At 39.4% G+C, this 17,253-nt stretch overlaps 1 protein-coding gene across 1 annotated transcript in view; it reads right to left on the bottom strand.

Moving 5' to 3' along the window:
- Positions 1 to 2,065: 2,065 nt before the first annotated feature.
- The window catches only part of LOC311619501 (scavenger receptor cysteine-rich type 1 protein M130-like), a 30,589-nt gene continuing 15,401 nt past the window's right edge, over positions 2,066 to 17,253 (bottom strand). The window contains exons 7-16 of the mRNA XM_084877958.1: positions 16,582 to 16,896; positions 16,170 to 16,484; positions 15,685 to 15,777; positions 15,288 to 15,602; positions 9,083 to 9,403; positions 8,069 to 8,377; positions 7,465 to 7,497; positions 7,151 to 7,258; positions 5,719 to 5,811; positions 2,066 to 4,556 (exon numbers count right to left, since the gene is read on the bottom strand). Of these exons, the coding sequence (XP_084734084.1) occupies positions 5,720 to 5,811; positions 7,151 to 7,258; positions 7,465 to 7,497; positions 8,069 to 8,377; positions 9,083 to 9,403; positions 15,288 to 15,602; positions 15,685 to 15,777; positions 16,170 to 16,484; positions 16,582 to 16,896 (1,901 nt within the window). The 3' untranslated portion in view covers positions 2,066 to 4,556; position 5,719. The remainder of the gene's footprint in view (positions 4,557 to 5,718; positions 5,812 to 7,150; positions 7,259 to 7,464; positions 7,498 to 8,068; positions 8,378 to 9,082; positions 9,404 to 15,287; positions 15,603 to 15,684; positions 15,778 to 16,169; positions 16,485 to 16,581; positions 16,897 to 17,253) is intronic.

The raw sequence follows: 17,253 nt of genomic DNA, 5'->3' as shown, positions 1-17,253 counted from the left end.
ATACATATACATATACATATACATATACATATACATATACATATACATATACATATACATATACATATACATATACATATACATATACATATACATATACATATACTTGCACATATACATATACTCGCACACATATGTATATAGTTCCTAATATTGGGTACATAGTACATGGCATATAACTGGGTATTTAATATACATACAATACTTGACAAATAGTAAGTGCTCAATAAATTTTGTGGAATTGACAAGAGGTGTGAAAGAAATGGAAAGTCAGACAGATATGTATGTATAAGATAGTTGCTTTGAAGCCCAAAATGCCAGGAAAAGCTGTATGCAATATTTGAATACCAAGAAAGAATTAAAAATCAATTTGCATGTAACACTGATGCAAATTGAACAAGTTAATAGACTTGAAGCTTAGTGTTGAATTTCTACAAGTCTTATCACTGTAACTCTTGTTTGAGTTACTATAACTTTTACTTAGGTGTATATGAAATGTGGATAAGTGATTTTTAGCAAAATATAAACTTTCATTTTAATCTATACTAATAAAAGGGTAATATGCTAATTAGGGTGGACATCCTCCAGATGACCTTCCAGACATCTTTCCGGACAAAGCCACAGCTACTGTGGGGGCCGAGGCTCAGGCAGCAGTGGGTGACTGCGAAGGGCCCAGGCTTAGGTCGGCAGTGGCAGCAGCAGCAGAGTAATGGGCGCAATGCCTTCCCCTGATCCACCAAGTTGTCTCCCACAGAGGGAGGCGAGACTGTGACGTAGGCCAGGGGCCGAGGCAGAGGTTGTTAAGGGTGATCAGGACTGCAGGGGAGCAAGTTAGGGTCAATCAGGCTGGCAGGGGAGCAAGTTAGATTCAATCAGGCTGGCAGGGGGTCAATTTAGGTGTGATCAGGCTGGCAGAGGGCAAGATAGGGCCAATCAGGCTGGCAGGGGGGTAAGTTAGGGGCGGCCAGGCCAGCAGGCAGAGGCAGTTAGGGGTGATCAAACAGGCATGCAGGCAGGCAGAGGGGTTAGAGGTGATGAGGCAGGCAGGCAAGTGAGTGGTTTAGAGCCAGCAGTCCCAGATTTGCAAGAGGGATATCTGATTGCTGAACAACTTTACTGAACAACTGGTTGGTATGACACACACTGACTAACAGAGGGCAGACGCTCAATGCAGCAGCTTCCCCCTGGTAGTCAGTGCACTCCCACAGCCAACCTCCACTGGCTGGCCAACCTCTCATGGTACCTCCCCATGCTGGCCAGTCCCTATTGGCCTGATCGCCAGCCAGGCCAAGGGACCCCACCTGTGCACAAATTTGTGCAGTGGGCCTCTAGTAGTTATATAGAAAAGACATAATTTATGCATTTATTTCAGCTTCTGTTTTACCATCCAAAGGAATGAGGAAGTGAGCCATTGAGTCTTTTTTCCCTTACCAGTTGTTGCTGTGGATTTTTTGTCCATGACCAGAATTACAGTGACAAAAAGCAATTAAAGAACCAATGAGAATCATTGCAGAGGTAACCAAATATTATTAACAAATCCTTCAATAATCACTAACTTTCCCTTTCTAAAATTTTTTTTGTTTTGATTTAATAATAATAATAATAATAAAATTATTATTTAACTCAAACCATAAAAATATGTATTATATAAAAACTAGAGGCCCATTGCATGAAGATTCATGCAATAGGCCTTCCTCCCCCTGGCTGCCGGCACCGGTTTTCCTCCAGCACCCAGGACCCAGGCCTTTGCTCTGGCTGCAGCAGAGAAGTCAAGCCTCTTCAGTCTTCAGTCTTCAGTAATCTTCAGTTTTCAGTCTTAAGTCTTCAGCCTTCCCTCCAAGCCTGCATATGCAAATTAACCCACCATATTTATTGTGTTGATTTGCATACTCACTCTTGATTGGCTGGTAGGTGTCACAGAGGTACGGTCAATTTGCATCTTTCTCTTTTATTAGTGTAGATAAAAAATTATCAAATAAAAAGACATCACATTATATTTATGCAATTCTAAAAAAGTCAGAAAACCCACTAAGAAATTTAGTCAAGAACAAGAAGTTAAGACAAGTGTAAATCAGCAATATTCATTTTTATTTACCCCCCCCCCCCAAGAGTCTTATATACAACTTTTAGTAGTCACATTCATCAATTTAATTTTTAAAAATTCAGCAGCAGTCTTTGGAATAGTAGGAGAAAAAGGACTGTATTGTGATCTTCAGTGAACCAGGTAAATTCTTGCCCCATGCAATAGTTTAAGTCTTCAGATATCTTAAAAGGCTGACTTAAAGCCATAGTTAGAAAAATTGTTATATTCCTCTTCACACACACATGCTTGGAAGAATTACATTATTATATTACCCACAGACTTTCACTCTTATGGATTACAAAATATAATACTTTCCTGAACAGAAATCTGAAATGCAACAATTTTCAAACTTCAGTGTACATAAGTATTATTTCTATTCCAAAGAACTACAGTGATGTCCAGAAATGCTATTTTTAAAAACACCCCCACATGATTCTGAAGCATTATTCATCAGTGATTTTACTCTTTAAGGAAAAAGTAGTTTTAAACATTATTTATTATACCAGAATAATATTCATGTGTTTGATATTATAAATCAAAAATACATTCATAGTCCTTCTCAGTTTACAATAGTGTTAGAATGTTTACATGTTTCTTTATACGTATGCACATGTGATTTTATAGGTGGATTTAATTATATTCAATGACATGAGCACATAGGTGGAATAATATTACTGCATTTCCATGATTGGGTTTTCCTCTTTAGTTTTTCCATATTACCCACTTCCTGACTGATTGCTATTTACTTTGTCTCCAATGTTTGCTACTACTAACAGTACTGCAAAAAATAATCCTTTATATATGTTCTTATATGCTAATGTCTTTATATGGAAAAAATCCTCAGTGGTAGAATTGTTGGGTCAAGAGATCTGTGAAGCATTTAAAAAATTTTAAAACAGAAGTTTCCATTTCTAAAGACTATCACACTTCTTATTTCCAAAAGCAATGTTTGAAATGATAATTTTCCTTGTATTCTACCAGCAATAAACATCGGTGCTTTTAAATTTTTGTTGGTCTGATTTATATAAACTGGCATGTCATCATTAGTTATAATTATTAATAGAATTACTAGTGAACTTAAGCATTTAAAAATTTCTATTTGTTATTTGAAATTCATTTTGAGTTGTCTTTTCATAGCTTTCCCAATTATTCACTAGATATTGTCTTTATCATAACAATTGATGAGATATGTATGTGTGTATAAAGTTTACATGCATGATTTTACCTTTTTCATGGAATATGCAAGTTATAGGTACTCTATGTGTCTACATATATTAACACTTTACATTTATACTTACTTTTAAGAGTTCTAATTTTTATCCTTTGACTCAATCTGTATTTCTTATATGTCATAATATTGCTAAAAAAACCCCTCCTTACTTTAGAAAGACTAGAAAATGTACCTACTAACTCATTTCACCATTTTTTCTTTTTGATGTATAACTTAGCAAATTTCTTGTCTTGTTCATTTTTTTTCTTGTTATACTTTTCTCATGAGAGCAAATTATAAAATGCAAATCTGATTGTTTCTCGACCAGCTTAATCTTCCACACTCCCCCCTCCAAGCGTCACTAAAATAAAATATAAACATGAAATGTAGCAGATAAGACCATTCATTATAGGGCTCTATGCAGCCTTTTCATCTTAGGTTTTGCATCACTTTGCCTCTCTTCACAGACCTACCCATATCCCTACCTATTTCATTAAACAATATTGCCTTTGTCAATAGTGTCCTTAATTTTTGTACTTTCAGCTCTCAGGATACCATTTGTCATCATAAATATGTTCAATATATGTTTTTGAATGAAAAACTTGTTTCCCAAAGGTGTGCTTCTCTTTTATGCCTCCATGTTTTGTACATGCTATGTCCTTTCCTAAAAAGGTCTATTTTTCAGTCATCTCCTGTTTTACTTATTAAACATTATATCTTCTTCATAATCTCTCTAAACTTTCTATACTCCTATAGTATTGCATTATACAACCATAAGTATGTCTTATTTCTTTCCTGAAATTACCCCCATATATCTTTAAAAGATCTATTCATATTTATTTACCTAGTTTCTTCTTAGCTCCTTTATATACCATTGTTATGGCTTAGAGTATATAGGGTTTCCCAAAACACTATGTACACATTTAATAACTGATAGTTCAATTGAAGTTTCCTTTCAGATTTAACCCATTGGAATGAATATTTATGCAAAACGTGTATACATTTTTTCGAAAACCCTTATTTGTAACTGAAAGGTGAAGTCATAGTAATAAAAACCTATTATATATTCTCTGTATGAACATACACACATAAACATATATACTTGTATATAAAATATGTGTCTATACATTCTTTCCAGTACCAGAGGAGCTCTTGATTTTCCAGAGGAATGTACTTGTTTAGAATGATGATGAGTATATTTTCCTCACGCTCCTCACTGGGTTGTAATTCTCGTTTTCTTTTTCAGTATTTCAGAATGGTCCCCTAGGAAGAGATTTGGACATGGAAATTAGTCTAGCAGCATTTAAACCGTCTGACTCATTGGGATTTTCTGAATGGAAGAAAATAATTACTGGGAAATAAATCAGACCTCCCCTCAAATTCATTAGAAGCTCTTTGAACATTTAAGAACATGAACTACAATAAGGAAGGAGACAAGTGTGATATAGGGGCGCAGAAAGTCTTTTCCACGCCTTAAACATTATGTTCCTGACATAGTTGCAGCAAATACCAAACCCCTTGTACTGAAGAAGCGAGGCAGGCCCTTGTCAGAAGGTAAGAACTATTGAGAAGGCATTGAGCCTTCATGAAGGAAGAAGGTATTGGGATACTTTCCGCCAAACCAGCAGAATCATGCTTCCCAGAGGCAGATTTAGTGCACTGGTGCTAAATAGAAGTCAGAGGACAAACAAAGAAGCATTATGTGATGGGAAATAAGGCTAGTGCTGTGAATAGCGGTGGCCTCTGCTGGGATAAGGTATAGAAAGTCCAAGCTTTTATGATTTTAGAAAAAAATATGATTGATATAAAGTTAGAGAAAGGAAAGTAGCAGGAGTTTTAATGGAAGAAACTACAGAAGAGATATATGAAAGGTTAAGCTACTTTTTAGAAGATTAATTTCTGTTTTAATAAAATGAGGTCCAGGTCATAATATTCTGCTTCATGGTTCTTTTTTTTTTTTTTAAATATATTTTATTGATTTTTTTTTTACAGAGAAGAAGGGGGAGGGATAGAGAGTTAGAAACATCGATGAAAAAGAGAGACAATGATCAGCTGCCTCCTGCACATCCCCCACTGGGGATGTGCCCGCAACCAAGGTACATGCCCCTGACCGGAATCGAACCTGGGACCTTTCAGTTTGCAGACTGACGCTCTATCCACTGAGCCAAACCGGTTTTGGCTGCTTCATGGGTCTTTGTACCATAATATAGATCTCTTAGCCAGAGGTGTCCCCAGGACTGTAATTTTCATGCTCTCTAAGAATAATTTTCAGTTCAATTCTATCTTCTTCCTTACATGCATTATAAGTTTCCTACTAATAAATGTTGGTGATTCCTTCCACTGCTATGCAAAGTAGATTGTCTCAGCCTCAATTGCAGCTACTGGTCCAAAACCCTGGGCTATTGACCCCTAAAGAACCACACACCTTAGGAGTGCAGCATGTCCACATCATCTGCTTTCAGGCCAGAATTCATCTCCTGGTTTTGAATTTGGTGGATAATATTCTGCCTTGAAGAAACTGACAATAGACATCCTAAGTTATAAATCAGCAGAAAAAAACAAAAGTTTCCCTCCTCTGTGTGCTTTTTCCTAGCAGAGCAAACATACACAATCTTCATTCAGACCCTTGTGTTATTTCCATCCCATTCTGAACAACCTAGTTTCTTGCCCACAAGGCAGCCAGAAGCTTTTTCGAATCCATTGGAGCATTCCCTAAAACATTGCTGAAATTTATCTTGTCTTTATTCTTTTTATTTTTTTAATTTTTTTATTATGTATGAGACCAAGCGTCCCTGGCTGCTACAGTAGTCTAGCAGACAGGTATAGTTAAGAAACAACTTTATTTTGAGCAGGGGGAACGACAACACAGCACTTAACAGCTATATTGAAGTCTAAATCCTGCTTTTCTTGTCTTTATTCTTACTATAAAGTCTTTTTCATCCCAAGTAATTAAAAATGCTATCCTTCTCAGTAATGTGATCCTTCTATTCCTCATACATCCTGTTGCCCTGAACATTCTTAAAAGGCTAATTCACTATTTCACTCTTCTACTTTCTTAAAAGGCTGATTCACCATTTCACTCTGTAATACTATTCTTCTTCTTACCACAGAATACAGAACTTTCTGATTTCCTTCCTTTCCTCCAGCCTTATCAGTAGCTTCTCTCCTTGAGCTCAAGTTTTATTCCCCCTCCCCAAACAACAAACTTGGCATCCTTTAAGCTTCTCTACACTTGTACATAGTTTTACTTTCCCCTATAAATGCACCTTACCCACTTATTTGAACTCTTATCTTCAAAATTTATCTCAAACACCTCATAGAAGCCTCCTATTCTCCCCTTTCCGTTCCAGTTAATTATTCTCTTCTCTGTGGCACTTTTCCTTTAAACACTACCCTGCAATTTATTTGTTTACATATATACCCCTTCCATTAGATTTGAAATCCCATGAAGACAAAAAAGCACTTGGTTATCCATCTCAGTATCATAAGATCATAGGCATATTGCTTGACAGAACAGCAAAATCAGTAATAAGTATATAGCAAAAGCAAATAAATCTTTGGGAAAAAAAAAAAGAGTTCATGTTTGACTAGGTAAGCATATTTATTCTAAACTAGCAATTCTATAATGTCCCAGTTAAATATATAGATAAAGTACAGGACTTATCAAAACAACCTAAGCCCTTTTTCTTTTCTGAAATCTTGTTCTCCCTTTTTGAGAAACTGCTTAAGCATCTTGTAGGCTCATCTTTCTGGCTATATGATTCTTGAACCTAATATCTTTATATGTTGTTGTTTTTTTAATCTCAAGAATGTTCTTATCCCATAAAACATTGGAAAGACCATAATTTAGCTCAGACCTGCAAGTTGTTGTAGCTGTCTTCCCTTCTGAGATCGCAAGAAGAACACTATGAGACCAATCAGCACAATGACCCCAAGGACTCCAAATATAACAGGGAGTGCATTTCCTAAGGGCAAGTAAACATCAGGAGATAAGAATGTCTTAGCCAAAAGAAGTGGATCCCTAATTACTATCCCTTTCTTAGGTCAGATACAGGATCACTGAAGTAAGTGCCATATCCATAGCACTTCTAACCTAAAGTCTCTTCACAAAAGGAATTCTAAATAATGTAGACAGTTGGTCCTATGCTCAGAAACCTCAAGATATAAATACCTTTGGCATTTGATGATTCTTTGGTTTTATTGCCTGTAGGAGAAAAAGAGGAGACTCAATTCTAAGAATAATATATAGAACAAATATTTCTATTTCTGTATACTCAAAACTTATATAACTTTATTAATCAACGTTACCACAATAAGTTTAGTCTTAGAAAAAAAAAGTAGGACCTGATGACTGACTGGGGGAGGTGACAGATGAAAGGGAGAGGAAGAAATTCAAACAAGAGATTTGGATAGGTGGTGGTACTACTTCCTGTGTTAAGGAATATTGACTTTTATTGAAAACAATTAATTTTTTATTTTCTACGTGTGCCTTGAGTAGCCGGCTCTCAATCAAGCAAACTATTACTTCTGACCTAAAAAGATGTTGTTCTTCTCTTCCCTCTGCACAGGAACGCAGATGAGTAATATGCTTTTCCTTGGTGAAGGCCAGTGATTAACAACAAATATTTTCATCATTTCTTCAGACGGAAACATTAGGATTCCTTTCCCACTAGATCCCTATGTTGACACACCCAGTCTTTACACGATGCACTAGATGGCTCACCACTTCTTAGCTACCAGAGGTTCCAAGCTTAATCCTGTATCCTGGGACTCACCTGAACATATCACAGCAGCATCTTCCTTGTGCCCACAGTCACTGTGCCCCCAGGATTTGGCAGGACAATCCCACAAGGAAGACTCATTCCCTTTGCACTTCACTTCACTGAGCCATATGGGTCCAGTCCCCAGACCAAATGCTGCCTCTTTGAGTGCCTTCAAAGCTGAGCCACAGCCCAGCTGTCGACACACCACCTGAGCACTGTCAAGGTTCCAGGAGTCATCACACACTGTCCCCCAGGAACCTTCGTGCCAGACCTCCACACGTCCAGCACAGGTAGTGTTTCCTTCTTGAAGTCTTATCTTGCCTGAAAAATCAGAGACACCAAGGCCATTTATGAGAAGATAAAACTCCTTAGAGGTCACAGGGGAAAAGAGATATTTGAAACTCTTTTTAAGATTATTTTAAAACGTTGCCTTTTCAATGCACATTTAAAAAGATATATTTTAAAAAATGTATCTTTTATCATGTCCTTTCAGCAAAATATTTCATATTGGACATGAGAGCAGTAGTGTGAGTCACAAAATGTGAAATAAATAATGTGAACATTGCATGATGTTAAATTTTCTCAACTATAAAAGAACTTGAGAGATTGCCAGGTATGTATAATATTTCTTCCAGCTAATAAGATGGGAAATACTTTAGGATTGGTTTTTATGACTACTTTTCATTGTATATTAGTACATCAAAATGATATTGAAGGAAACATTGGAAAGGTAAAGTAGACTATTCAATAGTTAAATACTGAATCACGTATTCTCTGCTCCTCATTTGTTCACAGAAAAAGCAATTGGACTTTCAGGAAGACCATGGGCATATAAATCTTCTATGAAAAAATGATCTCTGGTCTTGAAAATCTACAGATCAAATTAAATAAAACCAGTTTTACGTTCCAGGTGCAATAGGTATTAACTGGAGTTTATTCATTCCTACTTAATGGGTTCAGAAGATCATAGTGGAGTCACAGAATGGAATTTTCATATGAGCCAGAATGGAATTTTCAAATACTCACTGGAACATGTGATCCAGGTCTCCTCTGAGGGGCTTGCCAGTCTGTGCTTCCATGGAGATGATGGGCACGCCCATAATATGTCAGTCCCTTTCGGACACTGAACATTGTCCACCCACATGTACCTGGACATTGTCTTGACTGCAGATGCAGGGCTGATGGTCCCTTTGTCTGCACAGCCCAGCTGCCTGCATACCACATCCACAGTGATTGGCGACATGTTACTCTTGCCAATGCTGCCCCATGTTCCATTATAAAAAAGTTCCAGACGTCCTGCGCAAGTCTCTCTGCCGGTTTCACTGGTCAGTTTCAAAGCCAAGAACTCTGGAGTGAAATACAGAGTGAGTAATTTCACATCTTCTCTGAAAATTCACAAGGCTCCTTCCGTTTACTCTGATGTGAGAATGACTTCAAAAATTAGCCCTACTTTGTTTGGCTCAGTGGATAGAGCATTGGCCTGCAGATCAAAGGGTCCCAGTTGGAGGATGATTAAGGAAACATACCTTGGTTGCAGGTTCCTCCTTGGCCCATGCCCTGTTTGGGGCTCCTGCCAGGAGGCAACTAGTCAATGTGTTTCTCTCACATTGAGTTTTGCTCTGTCTTTCCCTCTCTCTTCCATTCTCCATAAAAATCAATGAATAAATATCCTTGGGGGCAGATTAGCAACCACAAAATTAAGTACAATATATCAATTAGTAGTAATTTTTTTTTGTAATTGTGGGGTGATTTAGATTTTATTAAAATATGGTATTTTTTCTATACCTTCTGCTTTTATAGTCTTGGGTTTTATACTCAGGGAACTCTCCAGAATGCCACCAATGATTTTAAGTTGACTTCTAGATCTCAATAAAAGGCTAAAATCTTAAATTAATTGCACTAGAGGCCCAATGGATGAAGATTTGTGCAAGAATGGTCCTTCCTTACCCTGGCTCCTGGCACTGCCTTTCCTCTGGCTGGAACTGCCTTTTCGCTCAGGCCCAGAGTGACCTTTCTGCCTTCCCATTCTGCCCAGAGGCCCAGAACTACTGGGGCAGTATGGAATGCCTGTTTCATCAGCATGACTATGATGCAAGTGTCCCTCCCTGCCCCTGGCTGTTTCGGTCCTGCATATGCAAATTAACCCAACATCTTTGTTGGGCTAATTTGCATACTCAGTCCTGATTGGTTGGTGGGTGCCACAAAGGTACGGTCAACTTGCATCTTACTCTTTTATTAGTGTAGATAGTTTGGACTTTCTACCTAAGTTACTATATTTTATCATTAATTTTTTTAAAATAAATTTTTATTGTTCATATTATTACAAATGTTCCTTTCCCCCCTTCTCACCCCACCCTCTGTCCTTTCCCCACCCCCCATTGTCCTCATCCATAGGTGCACAATTTATGTTCAGTCTCTTCCCACATCTCCCTCTCCCCTTTTACCCAAGAATCATCAGTTCACTCCCCTTCCATACCTCTGATTCTATTATATTCAACAGTTAATATTGTTCCTCAGATTTTTTTTTTTTTTTTAGTTTCCTTGGTTTTCAGATTCAATTGTTGATAGTTACGTATTTGTTGTTCATAATTTTTATCTTTATTTACTTTCTCTTCTGAAAGAACCCCCTTCAGCAATTCATATAATTCTGGTTTGGTGGTGATGAACTCCTTTAGCTTTTTTTTATTAGTGAAGCTCTTTATCTGACCTTCGAATCTGAGTGATAGCTTTGCTGGATAGATTATCTTTGGCTGTAGGTTCTTACTATTCATCACCTTGAATATTTCTTGCCATTCCCGTCTGGCATGCATGGTTTCTGTTGAGAAATCAGCTGACAATCGTATAGGTGTTCCTTTATAGGTAACTACCTGCTTAGCTCTTGCTGCTTTTAATATTCTATCTTTGTCTTTTGCTCTTGGAATCTTAATTATGATTTGTCTTGGTGTGGTCCTCTTTGGATTCCTTTTATTTGGAGTTCTGTGTGCTTCCTGGACTTGTAAGTCCAATTCTTTCACCAGGTGGGGGAAGTTTTCTGTCACTATTTCTTTCAGTATGTTTTCGATATCTTGCTCTCTTTCATCTTCTGGGACCCCCATAATTCTGATGTTGGATCGTTTGAAGTTGTCCCAGAGGTTTCTTACATCATCTTCAATTTTCTTGATTCTCTTGCCTTCTAGCTTCTGCAGAGGAGTGTCTTCTGGCTCTTTATGTTCCAAATCTTTGGCTTGATTCTTGCGACCTTCTATTCTGTTTTTAGGACTCTGTAAAATATTTTTTATTTCAGACAATGTATTCTTTATTTCTTGTTGATCCCTTATCATTTCTTGTTGATCCCTTTTCATATCCTCATAGGTCTCATTTATTTTATCGGCCTTTTCTAGGAGACTCTTGAAAAACCTTAAAAGTGTGGTTTTGAACTCTATATCCAGTTGCTTTTTGTCCTCCATTTCTTTCGTTTGTGATCTATTTGGTTTAGGCATTTTCGCAGGCAGCTTTCCTGATGGGGCGGGGTTTCAGGGTGGAGCCTACAGCCTTGGCTTCCGTCAGCCCCGCCCTATGCAACTCCTGAGACTCAGGGTCCTTCAGTACTTGTTGCAAGCGCCTCTGAGAGAAAGGTGCCCTTGATTTTCGCCTACTGCCAAACTGTCTATGCTCTCCCCCAATGAGTCCGGTATTGGGGTTCAGTTCAGTTGGAAGTGGAGTTGGAGGTGGCGTTCACAGCAGTCTGGAGCCCCTGTCTCCTTCCCGTCAGGGCAATCCCGTGGCACAGCCGGCCGGCCCTTCTCTGAGCGCACAGTGCGCGCCTCCGGGACCTCCTCTCGCCGTTCCCTGGAGTTCCGCCTTACAGCCCAGCTCCCTATGGGTGAGCCTGGGTCCCCAGGGTCTGGCCTAGAATTGGGGCTCAGAGCAGTTGGAGCTGGGCCCAGCACAATCGGAGCTTTTCTCTGCTTCCCGCTTGGGAACGCCAGCCAGGCACTCGGCCTCCCTCCTTTCCGGCTCCGTCCTCTCCGCGCGCCGAGTGTCTCCGTACCTTAGGCTTTTACAGCTCCTCCGCGCTTCCTTCTGGTTTTCTCCTTGCTTCTTGTTGTAGGATTTCCAGTCAGTCGACTTTCCTGTAGTTCTGGGTAATGTCCATTTTATATTTTAGTTGTATTTTATTGAAATTGTTGTGTGCGGCTGCGGCTAGTTGCCTACCCGAGCAGCCATCTTGGATTCTCTCATTAAGAATTTTATTCTGGAATGAACAATTCAAATATACAACTATAAAATAAAACGTTTATCGCCCTAAAACCCAATAGAAATCTAGCTGAAAGGAAGCCCTACAACTAGACTAAAAGACAAAGAGGAGAATTCAGGACACAAGCGCTGAAAAACTTAGGTATAAGGATCGTGAACACAATATGGGCTGGCGGCGAATCCCGGCTGGCGGAGGGTGTTGCTTTTTTCAACCTGGAGAGAGACAAGCTCCCAATCTCTCTGAAATCCAGTTTCTGGGGAGAGGCTAGACTGTCCTCCATTGGATTGGAAAGTGAGGGTGGCTGGCTTGCAGAGTTTTGCGCAAGAATATTTGTTTGCTGTGCTGTGGTGTGAGACGTGGGGAGATGCAGAGATGCAGGAATGCGGATCAGAGAGACAGCTGATGGGCAGCCATCGCTATTGGCCACACCGCAGCCTGGTGATGCCCTGAGAGTCCGCCTTGAGACTGCGCCCCTCACAGCACATTCAAGCTCCAAGCAGTGGCTTTTGCATACGAATGGCCCTCTCAGTTGCAGTTTAACCTAGCAAAGGAAGAGAGGACTGTGGTTCACGCTGTAGCTCCTGCAGGGTGCAGTAGCTGAACTGCACATGTTGGAGAGCCAGAAGCCAGTGTTCCTAGTGCTTAGTTTTAACCCCTCATACCAATGAGTGACAGTCTAGCAATTCGGGAGGCTGCCTCAGTGAGCACCAAAGCCCCACTGGAACAAAGCGTGTCTCCAGCACAGCAGTTCTTCCTTTATAGACACAGCAGGTCCTCACAGACAATTGGCCTGGAGTCAGTTCCTCCCAGTGTACCAACAGCAATCAAGGCTTAATTACACCAAGACTTTGCACTCAGCCCAAAACGGGATATAGCAAAAGCGACCACATCAGGTGATTGGGGAAGCTGAGCTACTGACCACACAAAGCCACTCCCTCTACACAGGGAGGCAGCCAAAATGAGGAGACATAGAAGCATGTCATGAATGGGAGAGATTGAGGAAAGTAAACTACTGGATGACACAGAGTTCAGAATCACATTTATTAGGTTACTCAAGAATCCTAAAAACCTTTGAGAAACTTGATGAGACCTCCAAGAAGCTTAGTGAGACCTTCAAAGACCTTAATGAGGAAAAAATACCAAAAATATGAAAATGGACCAGCCAGAAATTAAGCATACACAGTCGGAAATATAGAATATACAGAAACTCAACTATAGATCAACGTGCCCCAAGAATCAAACCAAAGATCTGGAATATAAGGAAGCAAAAATCACCCAACCAGAGAGGCAAAAAGAAAGAAGAATCCAAAAGTGTGAGGATAGCATAAGGAGACTGCGGGATGGCTTAAAGCGTACCAACATCTGGATTGTTGGGGTGCCAGAAGAAGAGAGCGAGCAGGATATTGAAGTCCTTCTGGAAGAAATAATGACAGAAAACTTTCCCTACCTGGTGAAAGAAATAGACCTACAACTTCAGGAAGCACACAGAATCCCAAACAAAAGGAATCCAAGGAGGACCACACCAAGACACATCATAATTAAAATGTCAAGGGCAAAAGACAAAGAGAAAATCTTACAAGCAACAAGAGAAAAACAGCTAGTTACCCACAAAGGAATACCCATACGAATGTCAGCTGATTTCTCAACAGAAACTATGCAGGCCAGACAGGAATGGCAAGAAATATTCAAAATGATGAACTACAAGAACCTACAACCAAGATTACTCTACCCAGCAAAACTATCATTCAGTATCGAAGGTCAGATTAAGAGCTTCACAGACAAGAAAAAGTTAAAGGAGTTTATCAACATCAAACTAGGATTACATGAAATGTTGAAGGGTATTCTTTAAGAAGAGGAAGAAGAAAAAGGTAAAGGTAAAAAATTATGAACAACAAAAAGACATCAAATACATACCTACCAATAAGTGATTCTAAATTTAATTGAATAAAAAATCTGAAGAACAAAATGGACTGGTGAATATAATAGAATCAGGGACATAGGGATTGGACTAACAATTCTCAGGGGTAAGGGGATCTGAGGGATTCGGGAAGAGATTGGACAAAAATCTTACACCTATGGATGAAGACAATGAGGTGGGGTTGGGAATCAGGTGGAGGGGAGCTATTGGGGGGTGAGGGAAGAGGAACAATCTGAACAATAAAGACTTATTATATTAAAAAATAAATAAAAATAAAAAAGCTAAAAAAAAGGAAAAGAAAGAATTTTATTCTATTTATTTTTTTGCAACTGTTCTTGACAGTTAAAATTTACTGAGATATTCAGATTCTAAACCCAATATTTTGTGTACATTATCTTAAAATGAAATAGTCCCCTTTCTGACACATAACAGTTTTGTTGCACATGTTCTCAACCAAATGTGTGTCATTAAATGAGGTTGATGTCTATATCACTCCTGGCATATAGAATTTTTCACTTCCATAAGTTACTAATCATAGTACTATTTTTCCCAATATATTACAACTGAGTATATTTTTAATCTCACAATAGTTTCTGAAGCTTGCCATATATACAAAATAAGATCAGTGGGTCCTTCTGATAATTTTGCTCCTATGAAAAATAAGTCTTATTTGTCATGAAAAATTACTTGGGCATGATAGTTATCTTTTTCTTTGTAGAATGTAGTGCTGATGAATTTCTTCTTGTCCCTTAAAACTACCTTTTTATTAATACAGTGATTATCAAGGGGTGCACTGAATCTTTACTCAATATCCAGCTCTACATATATTTATAAAAGAACTTTTCATTATTAGTTTTGTTGTCAGTTTCCTGATATGCAAACTCATTTCTGAAAATTTCTCCTTTTAACTTTATACTTCCTTGCACAGAAGGTAGCACTAATTCATCAAACCAATATACTTCTGGGATCCTGACTCTCACAACAGTTTACTCTGTACTTGTTTTTCAGGAAATTCTTTCAGATTAACAGCTCCCACTATCCTTTGCCCTACATCAGTAGTTATGTGCAGAACTTACCTGAGCAGATAGCTCCTGCATCTTCCTTATGCCCGCAATTGTGTTGTCCCCAGCCATGTGAAGGGCACTGCCAAATATGTGCTTCTTTTCCACTACAGTTTACCTGATCCAGCAAGATGGGCCCTGTTCCTTCCCCAAAATAAGCAGAACCAGTGGCGTTAATGGCAACCCCACAGCCCAGCTGTCTGCACACCACATGGGCATCCTTCAGGTCCCAGTTGTCATCACAGATGGTGCCCCAGGAGCCCTCATGATAGACCTCTACTCTCCCAGCACAGCGACTACCTCCATTTACCAGGCGAAGTTGACCACTCTCTGGAAAGAGAAAGTACAATATCACTAAAAATGCATTTCTAAGGATTGAGATAGTTTTTATAGATTGATCACTGATTCTCACCTATGCAAGCAACAGCTCTTTCTTGTGAAATGGGAGAGCTTGTCAGGCTCAAAGATGTTGAATCGCAAGGGAATAGTCTCTGACTCTGGATTCCTGCAAATACCAGGAATTTTGAATTAGAATTAGACCAATTCTAAAGGTAGGGTGAGGAAGAGAGGCCTGATGAATGAAGTATTAGATAGGCGAGCTGAGAACAAACAGAGCTGTAGAGAGTAAGAAATGGGATGGGTCAACCAGGAGAGAATTTATCAGGTGATTTAAGAAGCACAAGATAACTTGTCAATGACAAGACAATTAGGTCAATGAAAATTAAGTTTACACTTTCTCTAAAAAGATAAATGAGGTTAATATTCCAGTACATTTCTCGTGACCCCTCACGATAGATCTTGCCCTTTTACATTTGTTTTTCATCCCCATAAATACACCGCCCTTAGGGCCCAGCACAATGGGAGAGGCTCATCACTGGCTGCCCTTGATCCTCTTACCTGAGCAGATTACAGAGGCCACTTGCTCTGCAGAACATAGTGATGCACCCAGAGCAGTTACAGGACAATCTCCCATGTGTTGCTCAGTTCCAGTGCAATGAAACATGTGCCTCCAGACCTGACCGTTTCCTTTCCCAAAATGTGCTCTTTCTTGGGTAGAAAGGGCAATTCCACACTTAAGCTGCTTGCACAAAACGTGGGCATCTTCCATGTCCCAGTGAGAGTTGCAGAGGGATCCCCAGGTTCCTAGAACCTTGAGCTCCACTCTTCCTTCACATGGCGACTTGCCATTCACCAGCCGCATTTCTGTGTATCCTGGAAAATAACAGGGCTTTAGAAAGATGTCTGTGATTACCTAGCCCTACTGTCTTCAAAGCAAGGGAACAAACTGAACATGTTCTCCGTGTCTTACTTGAGCAGACTACTCCAATGTCTCTGCTGTGACTGCAAGTCCAATCTGGGCGGGGTGCTACTGGGCAGAGTGAAAGATGGGACTCATGCCCCTCACACTGGAATTCTTCAGCCCAAATCTGTCCATTTCCTTCTCCAAAGTAAGCTCCCCCCAGGATAGAAACAATGGTGCCACATTGCAACTCCCTGCACAGCACATTGGCAGATTCCAGAGAGAAGTCAGAGTCACAAACAGTGCCCCATTTGTCACCATATTTGACTTCAACACGACCAGAGCAGGGAATGTCTCCTCCAACCAGTCTGGGTTCCCTGTGGGCTGAAATATAATATTTCAGTGAAAAAGAACATAATTCCAAGATTTTTTTTTTTTTTTATGATGGAAGTCAGGAAGGGAGTGAAAGGGAATCCAGAGTGTTTAGTGATTTTTCCACACTGGGTCCTCTTGGCTTCTTTGCCTAGAATTGGGCATAGCAAATTCTAGACCTCCCCATTCCTCATTACACCAATTCATTTGAGAGAACTCTGAAATTTTGCCTTCTGAAGCCAACTTTTCTGTATTTTCCTTACATTGTTCATAATATTGGAGACCACATATAATGTGTAGTCACTCTATCTTTTTTAAAAAAAAATATTTTATTGATTTTTTACAGAGAGGAAGGGAGAGAGATAGAGA

This window comes from Pipistrellus hanaki, assembly GCF_964339955.1.
Source record: "Pipistrellus hanaki genome assembly, chromosome: 3".
In the NCBI taxonomy this organism is placed as follows: Eukaryota; Metazoa; Chordata; class Mammalia; order Chiroptera; family Vespertilionidae; genus Pipistrellus; species Pipistrellus hanaki.
The sequence above is the reverse complement of the archived record's forward strand: the minus strand, read 5'-3'. Positions and strand labels throughout refer to the sequence as shown.